At 37.1% G+C, this 18,266-nt stretch overlaps 1 protein-coding gene across 1 annotated transcript; it reads right to left on the bottom strand.

The window, feature by feature from the left end:
- Positions 1–464: 464 nt before the first annotated feature.
- BDCG_04562 (uncharacterized protein) lies at positions 465–800 on the bottom strand (the record flags this gene model as incomplete). Its single annotated transcript, XM_045420217.1, has 1 exon — positions 465–800. One exon carries the CDS (start codon positions 798–800, stop codon positions 465–467), a length of 336 nt encoding a protein of 111 aa, XP_045276369.1.
- Positions 801–18,266: the final 17,466 nt, after the last annotated feature.

Consider the following 18,266-nt stretch of genomic DNA (forward strand, 5'->3'; position numbering starts at 1 on the left):
ATGAGTTGATCTTTCATTCATTCTCACAAATCATTGCTCTTTGACACTGTAGAATTGTGAGGAATTTTTCATTCTTTCATCAACTCTGTAGAATTGTAGAATCAAGATGTCTGCAGTCTGCAATCACTCTTTATAGTCACATAGAAGGATTCAGACCTGCAATTCACAATCACTCTTATTTACTAGAGTGATCTGACTGTTCTGCAGAATCACTCACAGTGCAAGCAAACCTCTCTAGAGTAGTATAAATATCCCAGATCTGTTCATGAAACCTCATCTTCTTTTCCCTTTTTCTGTAACAGCTTTCATTCTCACAAACTGTGAGTATTCTCATTCATCCGTGAAGTGTTTTCACTCAGATAACAGAGAGAGAGTGTTTCTGACAATGTTCATATATTGGTTCAAGAACTTCCCAAGAATAAAAATTTTTCAATTTCAACATCTTTGTAAACAATGTCTGGCTGTCACTGAGCTTCTTGTGAGTGTCCCCACAACTCCTCTGATTGCTTTTTACCAGCTGATGAAGCAGGGGTGCTGTCACTCATGATCATGCCTTCATTCTCCCCAGCCCTGCCACTGCACCTGATCTTTGAGCCAGCAGCCCATTTCATCCCTCTCTCAGGCCAGCCCCTGGCTTCAAGCAGTGCAGTCCTTCCCTTTGCTGTAAGTCTTCTCATAAGTAATTTCTTACAGACTCTAGCTGACAGTTCTTGCAAAGCTTCTAGTGTTGCCAGTGCCTCCTGCAGCTCCACAGGCCTATGACCACCTCCCCTCTGCTCACACAATCTCTGACCAGGCATATGCAAATATGCCTAGGTTCCCTGCCAATGATTCTTGCGCTGCGGTGCATTTCCGCAATCTCATTGTCAATGAGAGATGAGTCTCTGAGTACCCGCAAAATCCGGGTAATCAAGGCAATGCAAATGCTATGAATTCATGACAGGAGTTGACCTGAGCAGATGAGCCTTCTCTTCACATCTTCATTGTTTTCAGGCTGGATACTCCAGCACAACTGAAAGAGTGGACACAGCTTTATGAGGGATATCTGGTCACATGCACAGGTGGCCAGTCTTCAAGGCTCTGTCACAACTGTGTGTGTTCTGGTGTCCAGCTTCTCTGAAGTCTGTGCATTTCTGGCAGCCTTTGTGTCAAATGTAACAATTGTCTGTATCACAGGCATGATACTCCCTGCTTCTTTGAAGAGAGAAATTGGTAGTTGTGAGGGGATTGGGTGTCACAGATGTTGATAATATGAGTGTGGGTTTTCTTTATTTTTCCTTTGTTGATCTCTAAATTGCATTCACAGCCCTGTTTGTTTTCTTGTTTTTTAGCTTTAATGAGAACATGTTTTCTTCTTTCCTTGCATACACTGCAGACTGTTCATCCCAGTAGAAACCCATTATCTTGTAGACTAGGATTTGCAAATGACAGTGTTAATGTCTTTGTCACAACCAGGTTCTTAGTGAAGACTGCACCATTCTGACTTGTCAGAATTTACAGTATGAAAGTCATGTCTCAGCTTCTGCAGATATCTTATCTGCCTGAATAGTTCTTAAGTGAACTCATTCACCTTGTCAGAATACTCTTGCTACTGAACCTTGAATCAGAGCTTGTGATCTCACTTCTCTGAGTCAACAATTCCTTTGACCTGGTATTCTCTTTCACTCTCTAGTGCTTTGCAAACAGGGTGATGAGTTACAGGGTTCTCTTCTGAGAATTCCTTATATTCACAGAGTAAAGAGACATGAAAAACATTATACATCTGTAACTCAGATAACAGTTTCAATCTGTAGAACTGTGAGCTAACTTTCTTCATAATCTTACAAGACTCTGTTTGTAAGAGATTCAGCTTCTTGCTAGATCTCTGCATGATGATGTTTTCTAGACTCAGCTAGACTCTATCATCTTTCTTGAAACTCTTTGTAATGTGCTTGAAGTCATAGTATCTCTTCTGATACTCTTGAGCCTTTCTCAAGAATTCGCGGGCTTCCTTCCGGATCTTCTGAATTCTCTCAGCCTGTTCACAGGCATCATCACACTCTATAGTGTACTCTCATGAGTTCATCAAGGTCATCCGCGGATGAGTCCCAGTGAGCATCTCAAAAGAGGTTTTGCCTGTGCTGACATGCTTTGAGTTGTTGTACATGAACTCTGTAAGTGATAATCAATGCACTCAGTCATTCTGATTGTAATTAACAAAGCACTGCAGATACTGTTTTAATATACTCATCAGGCATTCTGTCTGATCATCTGTCTGTTGATGAAAAGCTGTGCTTAGATCTCATAAGATCTTCAGTATAGTCATCAGATCAGACCAGAACTCTTCTGTGAAGATTGATTCTCTGTCTGAGACAATGTTTGCAGGCAACTCATGCAACTGAACCACATCACAGATGAAGATGTGAGTCAAATCCTTTGACTTCAAGTCCTTGTGAGTGAGTATAAAGTGTGCCATCTTGATGAAGCAATTCACTATCATCAGCACACTGTCAAAGCAGGCATCATATATATCCTTGCTTTCAGAGAGGCTCACAAGGACATTCATTCCTAGCTGTTTCCAAGGTTCCCGCGGGATGGGTAGAGAAGTGAGTTCTTTATATGACCTGGACCGCACTACCCGCGAACCCTGATAAACAGCACAAGAATTCACTATCTTCTTCACAAGTCCTCACATCTTCAGTCAGAAGTATTTTCTTGCAAGCAACTCATGAGTTCTAGTATCTGTAAAATGACCTGCTAGAGAAGAGTCATGATGTCTTTTGATGAGTTCTACACATAGAAACTCATTTGCAGGCACATAAATCCAGCCCTCTCTTCACAAGAGATCATTTAAGTCTCTTCAATCCTTTGTTTCTGCAGAGTTAGTCCCTGCTGTGAGCAGTTTCTGAATATGCTGAGCATATTCATTCTTCAGTTGTAGTTCAGGCAATCTGAATAGAAGACCTTGCAAAGACTTGTGCTCTGTTTCCCCTTACACCAGGTCTTCCACAGTGCTTCTCAAAGCCTGCAAACCCTTCAGGTTATAGATACTCTCTTCAAGAATTCTCACAGAGATTCTCAGAGTGTTGACTCTCAGTGTTGCAGGGAGTAGTTGTGCAGGCTTCTTCTCTCCCTCCCCTTCCTTCTCTTGCAGGGGATTGAAAGACTCTTCAGTCAATCTCTTTGCAACACTCAGTCTGAGCATTCTGTGAAGCTTTTCTGCCTTCTCTAGCCTCTCTGTGTCTGTCACCCTGGCCTTCTTAACATAGTCTGGCCTGTGAGAGAATTCATCCACTGAGTTCTTAGTTCCCTTGATATGCTCTATCTTGAACCAGAACCCACTCAGTCTCTGAGCCCAGTGAACCTATCACTGTGAGAGTTCCTTGATTGAAGCAAACTGTCACAAGCTGTCATGATCAGTTCTAACAGTAATCACTGTTGTGAGGCTCTTGAAGTAGTGATATCAGTGATGAAAGAATTTCACTATTGTGAGAAGCTTCTGATCATGAATGTCATAGTTGATCTCCACAGGTTACATCTTCTGTGAGAAAAAGACCACTGAAACCCAGTTCTCATTTGGCTGTAGTTGCAAGACTATTCCTGAAATCACAAAGAAGAAGACATCTGTCTTCAATCTGATTAAGAGCAAGAAATCAAAGTGGAACAGCATCACTGTGTTCATGAATGCCTGTTTCAACCTTGCAAAGACCTCATGAGCTTCTGAAGTAAGAAAGTCCTCACAGTTCTCTCTTCTCAACAACCTTTTCATCCTCTGTTCACAGAATGACTTCTTCTTATTTTCACTCTTCAGCATGTCTGTAAGAATCAAGAAGATTCTTGTGAACACAAAGATAAATCATCTATAGAAATTCACAAAGCTCAGAAAGATCTGAATCTCATGAATACTAGTTGACTTCAGCCATGATAGAATAGTCTCAACCTGCAAAGATTCCATCTGAATATCATCTGTGATGATTACATATTCTAGGAAATTAATCCAGCAGGCACTGAAGTTGCACTTCACAAGCTTAATATACAGTTCTGCCTCATCTAAGGCCTTCAACACACTTCACACATGCTCAGCATGTTCTTCCTCCTTCATGAAGTACATCACCACATCATTCAGATATATTATCACAAAGACATTCAGATATATGTGAAGTGTTTTATTGATGAAAGACTGGAATGCCACAGGGACATTAGTCAGATCAAAAGACATTACTAGGTATTCAAACAATTTCAGTGCAGTTCTAAAGGCAGTCTTTCATTCATCTTCAGACTGTATTCACAGCTGTGCATATGCATTGATCACATCCAGTTGTGTGAATATGACAGCTCCTGTGAGATGATTGATCACATCCTCAATCAGAGACAGAGAGTAGCAGCTCTTTGTTGTCTTGGAGTTCAGATTGCAGTAGTCTACACACAATCTGAGACCTTTATTCTTCTTCTTTATGAACATCACAGGGGCTCCCACAGAGGCCTGTGAAGATTGAATAAAGTCATTCTTCAGATTCTTCTTCACATAGATCCGCAAGGCCTCTGTCTTGTGATGGAAGAGCTTATAGATTGATCCTCAGAAGGGTTTCTGCCCTTCTATCAAATCTATTACCAGATTCTTCTTATGATGAGAAGAAAGCTCAGCTGTCTTAGCTGAGCTGAATATCTCTATGAGATCTCAGTATTCCTCTGATATCTGAAGCTCAGTTTCCATGATCACAAGGTTCTCAGACACTTACAAAGTCATCACATAGATGAGCTTGTCTTCTCTAATCAACTCTGCAGTATCAACTGCTTCTACCTCTGCAAGTGAGTCTGTCAACACTGATTGGAAGTATAAACCTGACTCGCGGACAGCTATGTGTGAATTATGTCTTTGAAGTCATGCAAGTCTCAAATACATGTCATCTGTGATGTTCACAATAATCACAGTTTTCACAAATCTTCTCCAGGTTTCAGAGAGATCTTGCAATTCAAAGGTGACCCTTGCAAGTTCCTCAGCTCTCAGGTCTGAGTTCTCACACCCTGCTTGTTGCAAGAGCAGGTTCTCAGTCTTCACCTTTCAGCCCATTCACTCCATGAGCTTTAGAGACATCACAGTAGCCTGAGATCCTGAGTTCATCAATGCTTCCCATGCTTGCAGGGCAGCAGCACTGTGATGTGATCTCTCCCTGCAAGCAAGCATTTTCATTGAGAGAGCAACAGATTCAGGTGTCAGCTTCAAGGCCCTTAAGAAGGCTGTTGCTGACTCTGTTCATGATCTCTCAAATTCCTATTTTGATTTGTTCAGACAGTTTGTGTGAAGATGTTCTGATTTAGAACAGATGAAGCAGAGTCTCTTTTCCTTGACCTCTCTATTGTACACTCTGTTCACAGGAGCTTGTGAAGCTCTCTCTCTCTGCTCAGCAGTCAGATGTGAACCTCTCTGTGCCTTGTCATCTTTTCCTGACAAATCTGTCCTCTGTTGTCCTGGCCCTTGCAGGGCCAGTTGATGATTCACTCTTTGCAGATCTGTGACTCTCACAGTGATCTGCAAGCAATGAATGAGAGTCATCAGTTTCTTCAGAATCAAGGACTTAGAGCCTTGCTCAATGAGCTTGTTCTGCATGCCTTTATTCAGCTTCTTCACAAACATCATCATTCAGGTCTTGTTCCAGAGCCCTGTTTTCACAGGCCTCAATTCACACCATAATTCCATGAAGCGCTGTGAGTAGTCTTCATCAGATTCCTCACCTCTTTTCCTAATATTGATGATCACAGCTCAGATGTTCTCTGTCCAGCTCACAGAGTCCCTCAACTTGTTCTCTAGATAGGTCTTGAGAACAGATCATCAGAATCTCTCATGATCATTCCCTAGATGATTCAGTCAGTTCTTGGCTTCAGTGTAATAGAGGCCTGTCATTGTGTAGATGACAGCTTCTTCATCTTCCATGTCACACAGCCGGGCTTGTGAGTCAATTTCAAATGCAAACTTGCAAAAGCTTTTATAGATTGTGATTCAATAGATGGCCTTAAGTGATCACAGCTTGAGAAAGTTTCTTTTCAGTTTGCAGATGTCTCTGGAGATCATGTCTAGAGACTCAGTTCAAGGATGTTTACAGGCAGTAAGCATTTCTTGTAGAAAAATAGCTTGATCCCGCGAGAGGTGCTCAAGGATGTTCTTCACTGAGATTGGTTCATTCATGGGTTCAGAGAGTTCCTCTGTCACAGATGCAGAGGATGGTGTCCCGCGAGTGGTTGGTAAGTCCTCTGGGACTTCTTCCACGGGGGTTATTCATGGTTCAGGTGGCTGCTCCTGAGTGCCTGCAGTAGGGTTCGCAGGGGTTGAAGTATGTGAGTTTCTAGTTCTTCCAGTCATAACAGGCGGTTGCTGACTGACTGAGCTTGAAATGTAAGAATAAGTGCTCGCAGGTGATTATTCAGGTGTTTGCAGCTTGGTGTGATATATACTGTTAACTACTAGAAGTGTTCGCGGTAGGAAGATAAATGTAGGGGTCAAATGTATAATAGCATTCAAGCTGAGTTGTGAATAGTATTCGCGAACTCCAGTCTATATAGTTGTGTGTAGCCAAGGGCCGCTAGCCCTATTGGTTACGTGAGAGATAGGAATAGGGGTAAAGAATCCGCGAGGAGCGGGATTTCTTACAATCTCTGTGATTACAGATACAATAAATTGAATAATGTTCACAATTGCTGCAAAGCATGATTGAACCCTACAGTAAGTGAATATAGTAATGACATATCTGTATGATAGATTAGAGAAAATAGTCTATATAAGACAATTCACAGGCTTTGAATAAGAAACTCAGTATACACTCATCTGTGCAGTTGAAGAATCTCTATATAAATTGAATTCAGCTGCTAAAATATAGTATGACTACTTGATGACTATACTGTGAGAAAATGACTTCAGTCTGAGTTCTTATGACTCTGCTCTTTGAAAGCATTCAGCCTGAAAACACCTGTATATGACTATATATATTGATGATCTTCATATCTTTGCAAATGCCCCGAAGGATGCTGATTGACTTGTTGACATTTTGCAGCAAAAACTAGAGATCAAAGACTTAAAGAAACTCACAAAATATCTAGAAATGAAAGTGAAACATATGAAGAGTGAAATCAAATTGACACTTCAACATTACATCAATGAATTGATAGAAGATTTTCATCTAGATGACATGACTGCTGTTCATACACTCATGAATAAGAACCTATGTCTAGATGACTCCCCTGTCTCTGAAAAAGAAAGTGATTTTACAAAGTGACAATTCCAGCATGGTGTCAGATGCCTGCAATACTTAGCTGTCAAGCTGCAGCTGAATATCGCCCGCGCGGCATCTCTACTGATGCAGAAGAACACTGCTCTCACCTCTAAGATGTGAAAGGCTCTATTACACATCATTCAATATTTGAAAGGAACACATGAGATTGGTATATTCTATGTGAAGAATGATGATGAGGAATCTGAGAATGAATTCCTGAATGTGATATACATGTCAGTTGAATATACAGATTCTGATTGAGCCAGCCTGTTGAATGATGATTGTAAATCTACATTCAGTTACATCTTCAAATTGAGAAATATGTCAATTTCATGATGATCAAGCAAGCAACCCTGTGTATCCTTAAGCTCTAATGAGGTCAAATATGTGGTGTTGAGCGATGCTGTACGTGAAGCAATATGGTTGAGAAGTATGATGATAAATCTGAGCTTCATTGAAACAGAAGACTCTCTGCCAATCAAGGCAGATAATAAGAGAGTGATTGATCTTGCCACAGTGACTGCAATCACTGTGAGAAGTAAGCATATTGACACCTGATTTCATTACACTCACAGCCAGTTGAACAATGACATAATCTCAATTGATTACATCTCAACTGAAGAAATGACAGCAGATGAATTGACTAAACTCTTGAGCATAATTGCATTTTATCAATTCCTTGATTTACTAGGTTTTTACAGGTGAAGAGAGACAGAATACACAAACTCAATGCAGGTAGTATGATTTGAATGAATTTGAGAATGACATAGCTAGATCTGCAAGAGATGATTGATTCTTTATTATGATGTTTGTGATCTCACATGACAATGTGAGAGAGAGTGTAGCATTCACTCTAGTGGCGTTGTCGTAGCGACCGCTCCGCCTACACGTGATCTCATATGTAATATATATAGCTAGCTCTTTCTACATGAATACAACAGATTAACCATTTCACAGTTGTATTGATAGCTATCTAGTGAGCGATATATGCTTGGTGCAGGGCGCTAGTCTGTACTAGGAAGTCTAGGGCTCTCACACCTTCTCTCAGACTAGCTACTGTGCAGTTATTCTATCTATTCTTCTCAAATCATTCAAATCCGCAATAATAATTAATTACAAAAAGCAGTATCTAGTTTCCTCATTAGAACTAGGCCTGATACATGAAATTACTGCATAGTAGTGCTCAAATTCTTCAAATTCATCACATTCATTGTATTCATTTGTATTTATCTGTATTTGTTGTATTCATCATATTCATTTATCCCTTCCTCTTTCAGTGGTTGTGAGGTCTCAGCTTGTAGTAGTAGTGTGAATGAGTGATTCTTGCGGTGGCTCTTGCAGTGATTCTCATAGTGGTTCTCATGATGGTTCTTATGACAGTTCTTGCAGTTATTCTTGCAATGATTCTCACAGTGGTTCTCACAGTGAATGGAGGATGGCTAGAAGCAATGGCAGTGATAGGTGTAGTAGTTGTAGAAGTGGCAGTGGCACACATAGCCAGTTGATTCATCAAATCATTCCTCTGTTCAAAGATATTCATTTGATTTCATATTGACAAAGAATCAGAGTCTTCATCTAGTTTTTGTATGAGTATTTTCATCAATCTGTCCTGTTTCTTCATGTATGCTATAATTCTCATTATCAAGATGTATTCATTCATTTGACCTGGTTCATCTCTAGGCTCAGAGTATTCATTGTTTTCATTTATATCCGCGTTGCTTGTAGGTGTATCTTGCTCATATTCTTCATTCATATTCATGTTGCTTACAGGTGTATTCAACAATTCTGCAGTAGCTTACATTCTTGAAGGCATTTATTTACTCTCTTGAATCAATCTTTTCTCATGATCAAAGCTTTCAAAACAGTTGCTTTTCATCAGAATTCTTTTTTTTTTTTTTTTTTCACAATCAAAGCACTCTTGATCTCTCATCAGGATTCTGTTTTCCCCATGATTGAAGCTTCCCTGGCTTCTCATCAGGATTCAGCAGTTGATATAGAAGATGCCACTCCTTTTCCCCGTGATCAAAGCTTTTAAACAGTCACCTTACATCAGGATCCTTCTGCAGTTCAGCGATGCAGCTCGCGAGACATTTTATACCTCAGATAAATGAAAAAGTAGTAGTAGCAGAAGGTTTAAAAAAAAAACAAGCAATCTGGGTCATAATCTGTTGAACGTCTCAGTGGTTGTATTGATAGCTATCTAGTGAGCGATATATACTTGGTGCGGGGCGCTAGTCCGTACTAGAAAGCCTAGGGCTCTCACAAATTGTGTGAGATGATTAATGTTGGCCGTTACTTATCTCAGCAAGCTCAGATGCTTCTCCAGATATTCATTGCTGTTTTAACACTGAATTGATGATTATGTCATAAGCTAACCTCAAATAAGCAATAAGCTAACTCAAATAGTAAAATCAGGTCATGTGAGTGATAATATCTTACAAAGTGTCTGAGAAGAAACAGTTTCTGATTGTTAATAATATAGAAAGAATTTACTCAGTACTCTGAGTATAAAAGAGAATTTCAACTTAACTTCATAGATTCATCATTTCTATATCATCTTAGAATCTTAGAATAACAATGTTCTTATAATGTATCTGATTTTTATATTCATATCTTAAGTTCTTAGAATAGAAGTATCATCTCAAAGTTGATCAGTGTGTTTTTAAACACAGGAATTTTAATTCAATTTCTCATATAAAAAAAAGCTCTTAGAAATTCTGAGATTAAAAAATATAATCATTTTCAAGAGTATACATCTATCTTAAATATAGATTTTTTTGAAATATTAAAGAAATATTTCTATTCTTCTTCTCTTTAGCTATAAGCTAAGATGATTTTCAAATCTTAAAAATATGTAAGTATAGACTGACTGTGTAACCGTGTCTGAGATCAGAACTAGATTTTTTGATAGTCTTATTATCAATTCAACTGATTTTATTACATGATTTTAACATTAGATAGTAGTCTTATACTGTCTCAGTGAGACTTACTGTCTACTCTTATCACATTTTTCAAATGAGATCATAATTTCCACTTCTCAATTTAAATTATTTTTATTGCTTTAAATGACTTTAAATCTCATTTGAGCATTATCAAAAACCATTACTTTTTAAAAAATTAAAAATAGTCTAAAAAAACCTTAAAATGTCTAAAAATAGTAACTTTATGTTAAGAATGAAATTAAATGAGATTAAATGAGATCACTTTCTCATTTTTTTCAAGTCATGATTTCATTTTAAGATCTGATATATAGTCACTTTATCTGTTTTTTTAATAGCCAGTCCCAGCGGAATTCACGCCAAGAAATGTATGAGACCAGATCAAATGAGATCAAATGTGAAATTCATAGTCTCAGCGGCCAGTCTATGTGAGTATATAGTAATAGAAAGTCAAAGTTAAAGAATCTGAAAAATTCTTATAAATCTTGAAAATCTTTATTGAAGATGAAACTGTTTCTTCTCAGACTCTCTGACAAGAATTGCTCTGAGCATATAACTTGTATCAAAAGTAGATTAGTATTATACTGAATTAGTGCAGCATATATCACCTGTAGTGTATGCCGATCACGTATCGTACATGTAAAAAAGGTAAATCTTGTCTTATTCTTCAAGATGGAGATGGGCGGACGCCTCTATATATATATATATATACATGCTTGTTTGTTTATTGTGATTGGCTTTTACAGAAGAAAGGAGCAGAAGCCTCAGAAAGAAAGAGATAGAAGTCTCAGAAAGAAAGAGATGAAAGTCTCAGAAAGAGATAAAAGTCTCAGAAAGAAAGAGACAGAAGTCTCAGAAAGAAAGAGATGAAAGTCTTAGAAAGTAGTAAGAGTGAACATCACAGTTTCTCTGTCTGAAAAGGGGTGAATGTCTGAAAATGAGATGATGGGAAAAAGCTAAACCTAATAAGAAATGAGTTAGGCATTTTTCAGATGCGGGTTAATACTCTCCTTGTGTGAGAGGTGAGTAAAGGAAGGAATTGAAACAATGAGATGATAATGACACAGTGATAAAGAGTGTGAGATAATAAGATGATAGATATTATAGAGAATCTTTGTCTGTCATGAATATTATACAGGTACAATGAGGCAATAATGAAACAATGAATATGAATGAGATAAAGGGTCTGAGACAACAAGATGATAGAAGTCATAAGAATGAACAAATAGATGAAAGATGAAGAACTGTGAAATGCAGAGTGAACACAGATAAAAGAGAATAAGAGAATTGAGAATGATAAAGAGACAGATCTTCTGTCAGAAGACTGAAGATGATGTGAGTGAATAATCTATAAGTATATAATGTGATCAGTCATCTCTCTCTTCTTATTTTTCTTTTCTCTTTCTTATTATTTTTTTATTATTATTCTCATTATCATAAAAATTTTTGTTGAAATCTAGAGAACTTGTGACAATGAGTTCAAGGAAGGTATTCAGAACATCAGATGTGAGAGAAGTGATTAATGAGATTGATTATCTTAACAGAGATAGTATAAGAAGAGTGTTGAAAAGGTTATTTCAGTCATTGAGTCAGAAAGAGTGTAATGCCCTTCTTAAGACTGCAGAGAAGATAAATGAAATTGAAGAGTCAGAATCTCATTCTTCAATGTCTAAGATAGTTTCAAGAAGTGATGAGAAAAAGGCAGTTGCACCTTGTCATCAGTTGACTAGATTACATGGCCAGAAAGCTGTGAATGAGTTGATGAAGAAATCTGAGAATGAAAGCCTGAAAGATTCAGATGTGACTGCAGAGGAGTTTAAATGAAAGTTTATTACATCATTCACTGAGCTGAAGAAGTCATGGTCTTCAAATACATGTGAGTTCTCTGACAGAGATACAGATGCAGAGGCAGCAACTGAAGATAAGATGAAGTTGATAGCTCAGGTAGAAGTGAAAGTAAAGCCAGCAGTAGAAGATATTCATGAGAAGAAAGATGAAGAGAAACTGAAGCTGACTGAAGCAGATAAACAGTGATGAAGAAATAGTCAGAAGCAATGTAGCATGTTAGAGAATAATGTGTCAGAGAGAATGAGATGAAAGAGAGTTATTGAAGATAATCAGATGTCTTGACTGTGAGACATGACTCATATGTGCTATCTGTATCATGATGACAAAATCAATCTACACTTTCAGAAGAATGAGAAGCCAGCCCGGCCGAGTGTATTGATAATGTGGGATTCAACTGTAGAAGGACTTGTGAATGCTGTGTCAATCATTGAAAGACTCATGAAATGCAGTGAGGAAATGCTGTTCATAAACTGTGAATTCTTTGTTCTACTCAGTCAGCAGTTGATCAAGCAGCTGAGATGAATGCCTGTGCAATAAAAGTTGCAGTAACAGATGATAAATGATGACTTGATTATTTCAAGAACAGTCAATCTCAAAGATTCAGCTAATCAGAATGTCATTATTCTTCAAACTTGCAGAGAAATAGCTCTCACATCTTGTCAGTCTTGTACAGCAGATCATAGATGATTTGAAGAGTGTGTAATTACTTCTTCAGATGATAATCAGACTCAGCAGAGATATGACACTTATATCAACTGTCAGTGAGATAACAAGAGTGCTCACTGTTCTTTAAATTGTTATAGTCAGTATGAGTTTGGAAAAAACACTGACAATCTGCTGTTTGAAAGAAGTGTGTCAGGGTTTGAGAAGACTGTGAGTGCAGACAGAGATGACACTATCAAAGATAGTGATGCAGATAGAAACAATTTAATCTTCATCTCTGCTGAGAAGACACTCACTCTCTTGAAATGAAAGGTCTTGGGTCTGGTCACTCTGAAACCTATCAAGTGCATCTGAATTAGTGAGAGAGATGCTAGTTCAACTTCTGTCAGAGTGGTTGAGAATATCAAGATAAGTAATGAGCAGTGGTCATCAATTTTATCTTTCAGAGATTGAACTATCAACTATATAGCACAGAATCTGAAGGTGTTGAGATGATTATCTAATCTTGATAAATATAATCTGAATGCTGTGCAGGCTGCTTGAAAGAAGTTAGACAAGATTAAAGAATTTACTAATATGATCTCAGCTGTGAGTGATATTATCAATAATAATCATTTCTTCAAGCTGTCTAGTGAGGCACACTTCAGCAATCTCATGAATGACAGCCTGTCAGCAAACATTGCATTCTGAAATGCATGTCTCATTAAACAGAAGATGAAGCTGCAACATGAGCTTGAGAATGATTGATGAGAGGCTTGAAGTGAATGTGATAAGTGAAAGACCTCTGATCTTACTTTTCTTTATTCTGTTTTCTTCTTTTTTTTTTTTTTTTTCTTTTCCTTGACAGTCAGTAGTTAAAAATAGTGATAATGAATTTCTCTTTCTTTTCTTTTTTCTCTCTTTTTTCTTGTTACTTCTACTCATAACATTCTCTTTCTTACTCATCTCTCTTAGGCTTGATGTAGTCGCCCGCGAGGCCTCTTGGCCATGAAGACTTTGACAAGATCTGAGATATTCTTTGTGATTATGTTGAGAGATTTCCAGGTCAGATCTTCATATTCTCTTCACTTAATCTGAAGATATATTTTTCTCCTCTCTGTGCATTTGCTGATGATCTTTTCAATTTCAAATTGAGACTGATTAATCATGATGGCTGACTCTGAGAGTGAATGTTTGAGGTCTGCAGAATATAGAAGTATTTTTTCCAAATGAATGATAGAAATGACAGAGTGCATGCATCACTTGAAGAGAAGTAGTAGATGAAAGACAACATCAGAGACTTTCATAACAATCTCAAATGAGTCAGTCTGCAGGGATGAGATCTTTGAAGATTCTTGAACAGTATATTCTTTTTCATTCTTATAAGCCAGGTTAAGGAAGACAAAGTCACTCATCTTGATGACTGATTGAGTGTGGAAGTGGTTGAAGGATTTCATCATTTTGATCTCTGCAAGAGTGTATAAATCTAGAATATTCTGCTGTACAGTGTCACAGACTGTGATGAATTCAGCTGCATCTGCTGAGACTTCTTTATCTCTCAGTGACAGTCATCTTGGCTTGACTTCTGTGAGCAATTCAAATGAGAAGACTACTGCTGAGTGAGTGACTACTGAGTTCAGAGCTCTTTTCACCTGATTGAGTAGAGTTCTTCAAGATGATTCATACTTGTCTATGAGAAGTGCTTGCAAGATGATTTCAATAGTGAGATTAATTCACTCACTCTGATCATTTGAATGAAAATTGTAGATGATCATCATTCAGCTCTTGATTCTCATCTGTTGAAGAATACTCTTTCAAAATTATGATGTGAATTTGAAATCTCTATCTGAGATAATGATCAGTGAGAGCTGTCAGCAGCAGACTACTTCTCTATAGAACTCTTTCACTCATTATGAAGCATTTCATTTCTCTTACCTGATGATCAGAATGACAGCTTTCAAGAATTTGTCTGTGACTGTCAGTATTATATCACAGTCATCACTTATCAGTAATCCTGTAATAAAATTGATTGATAGAACCTCAAATGATTCTTTCAGAGATGAGATGAGATGTGATTTCTCTCACTGAAAGTGATTTGATGACTTAGACAGTTGACAATTGAGATAACATGAGATGTGATCAAGAATTCATTTATAAGCATGAGATAAGAAGAAGAATTAATACACAATGTCTTCTGTTCAATGAAGACCCAGGTGTTCAGCAGCATTATAACACATGTGAATGAGGTCTTCTGCTAATGTCTGTGTAATACAGAGGCGATCATTGGCAAAGAATAGAAGATTATCTTGAAGTGTGAATGAATGATATTTTCTCTCTCACATCACTTTATAATAGATCTTTTCCAAGGTTGGATCAGCTGGTAGATCCTTATACAATTGATCTTTGATATCATTTGAGAGGGCAACATCTATGTTAAATATTATAGTGATAAACTCATTCTTGATTTCATCAGCTTGCTGAGTGAGTGCTTGATGTATCTTTTCTTGATTATCTTGAGAAATCTCTTCAGAATTGTCTGTGAGAGTGTGTAATCAGAAGAGAGTATCAATATTATAATGTAAAGTGTCTTTATAATAGCAGATTTTCATGTGTGAGATATACATGCTAAGGGTCAGAGCTCAATTCATCAATCAATTGCTCTGATGATCTGTGACAGATGACTGAAGAGTGAATATAAGTACAATATAATCAGTCACAATAATGAATTCACTGTCAAGGTATTGAGAAAGCTTTTTAAGAGCCTATATCAATCTCAAGCACTTTAATTCAGTCACTCAATACTGTCTCTCTGCCAGGTTCAATTATTAGAATAGAAATAGAATAAGTCTCTCAATCTCATCAGTGCTCATCTGATGCAGCACAATCTCTATTCTGCACTGTTTGCTAGAATTCACATACATGATGAACAGTTGCTTGAAGTCAGAGTATACTCTTGTAAGAGTGTTCATTAAGGCCTGTTTGACAGTATTGAAGAAAAGTTGAGCCTCTGTGAGTAAGGCTTAGAATTGTGGGAATGCTTCAAACTCAATCAATTTAGTTCTTGCTGTGTACAATGCTCTTTTCTGACCTGTTCAGAGGCTGTTGTGCAGCATTCTGATTTTGAGTGTTTTCAGTGCTTCTATCTTATCTGTGTAGAAGTTCATGAAGTCATGATAGTAGTTGAAGAGATCAACAACTCTCTTCAGCTTCTCAAGAATTATAGAAAAGGCTAGATTTATAATAGCAGCTATCTTCTTCTTCTGAGTGAATATTTCCAGTCAGTCAATGTAGTGGCTCAGTAAACACACAGAGAAATAGATGAAATAACATTTGAATAAGAACATTGTCACTCTGAATATCTTGAGAGCAGTGAATACTGCCTGCATGTGATGAAGATGATTATTTAGTGAACATGAGAAGATGATAATGTCATCAACATAGATCAAGACAAATTATTACAAGAATTGTATCAGTATCTCTTTCATACATTGCTGGAAGAATTCAGGTGAGATTGTCAATCTCATTATAGTAACTGTAAAGCATTTGAGCTCTTGATGTGATATGACAAAGATGATTTTGAAGTGATTGAAATCTTCTATGAGCTGTTGAAAGAAGCCTTGACAGATATTCATTGATAAGAATACTATGAAACTGCTCAACAACTGCAGAACATTCTGCTGTGTCAGTAAGAAATACACATTTGAAAGCAATTGCAGATTAATCTTCTGCAAGTTCACAATCACACACAGTTTCTCTTTATATCAGATCACAAACACAGGAGAAGTGATAGAGTTCTTGACCTCAAGAAGAACTCTCTCAATTCTTTCATTTTGAATAAGTGAGTTTAAGATTTGATCAGCTGCTTCTCAATTTCTCTGTGAGAGAGGATATGATTGCTGCTTCAGTTCAGAAAAATTATCTTCATTAATAAACTGTAGCAGTATCTTCACATTATCTGAAAATAATCTCAGATTAAGACTAAAAAGTTTGTAATATCAGTCAATAATCTTCTGAATTATCTTATAATTACTCACTGCTCAGTGATCTGATATCTGTGCTTCAACTTACTCAGTGAGAACATTCATCATGAGAATCTGAAGAGAATTATCATGATCTTCTGTGTCTGTCAATAGAAATAATTCTGCATGTGAGATAGAAAACAGAGACAACTTCTCAATTGAATCATTATTGATAACATTGATATCTGCAGAGTAGATAGTGATTCTTTTTTACTTTCATAGCAGAGAAGAATTTCTATTCACATGAATAGTGTCTCTGATAATCTTGGCATTTATAGCATATTTTTCATGAAATATAATACACTTGTCATGAACATTGATGATGACTCTCACTGATGATAATATATTATTTGTTATAATTATATTGCATCTGAGGTATTGCATCAGGTGGAATTCACTCTTCAGATGAAAAAGAGCCTTATTATCTGTCTTTAGAGTGAGAGCTGTTGATATAAATAGGTTTGATTCATTTATATCTGAATTAACTCCTTGAATGCATACACATCAGTCATGTGATAGAGCAGCTGACTGGCATTGAGAGAAGAATAAGCTTGCTATTACTGCATCAATAAGTGATATACTTGTACCTGTATCAATGCAAACTGAGAGATTGTCTTGAGAGATATTAATAAAAATGATAAGAAAGATGTAGAGTAAGTACTGCAGTCTGCTAATATATTCTCAATCACTTGTGAAGACATCATGTGCTGTGATAGTGTATATATCAGTGTTAAACATACTCAGATAATTGTCTGAGAGAGCATCTGTGAATAAGACAGATCTCTCAGTGTCTGACTCATTATCTATTTTTCTGACTTACTGTTGAAATCTAGACTGAGATTTAGTTATAATAGATTATCATTCTCTTCTCTATCATTCTCTTATTCAACTTGATTCACTAGGTTCTCTTTTCTGAGGCAGTGATTGATATAATGAGAGCCTCCGCACACATAGCACTCTGCTGCAGATACTGGTGATTTGCTCTCTGCATGTCTAATTGACAGCCTGCTCACTGCAGAGGTGCTTGTGAGAGAAGTCATCATAAGGTCTGCAGCAGATATAGATGACTTGATAGTTTTCATATATGATCTGGTCAAGAGAGCTTGATAAGAGCAGCAGTCATTATTTTAGTCAAATTATCTGAAGTCTTATATATATTCAGTGAATTGAGTTCTTTGATCAGTTCAAGTGTATCAGACAGCTGACTCATTATCTCTAATTCTTCTTCAGAAGTTATTCAGATACTTGATGAGAATAAGAGATGTGATCAGAGATAGGTTTGACTTCAACTCTTTTCATAGAAGTCTCTTCATCATTGTGAAGTCAGAGATTGAGACAGCTTACAGTAAGTTAATCTTCTATAAAATATACAGTGTCAATGACAGCTTATCTGACTTCTCAAAGAAGAAATGCAGTTCTTAAGCTTTCACTCAGGCTTCTCTCTCAGATAGCTGGAATTCTTGTCTCAGCTCACTGATTGTAGTGAGAAGAGAAGTACTTATATTCTTTCTCATTTTCATAGACAGACTATTATATCATTCTAACATCTGTCTCTTTAAGTATAATGAAAAGAT

Source organism: Blastomyces dermatitidis (genome assembly GCF_000003525.1).
Source record: "Blastomyces dermatitidis ER-3 genomic scaffold supercont1.4, whole genome shotgun sequence".
NCBI classification, from domain to species: Eukaryota; Fungi; Ascomycota; class Eurotiomycetes; order Onygenales; family Ajellomycetaceae; genus Blastomyces; species Blastomyces dermatitidis.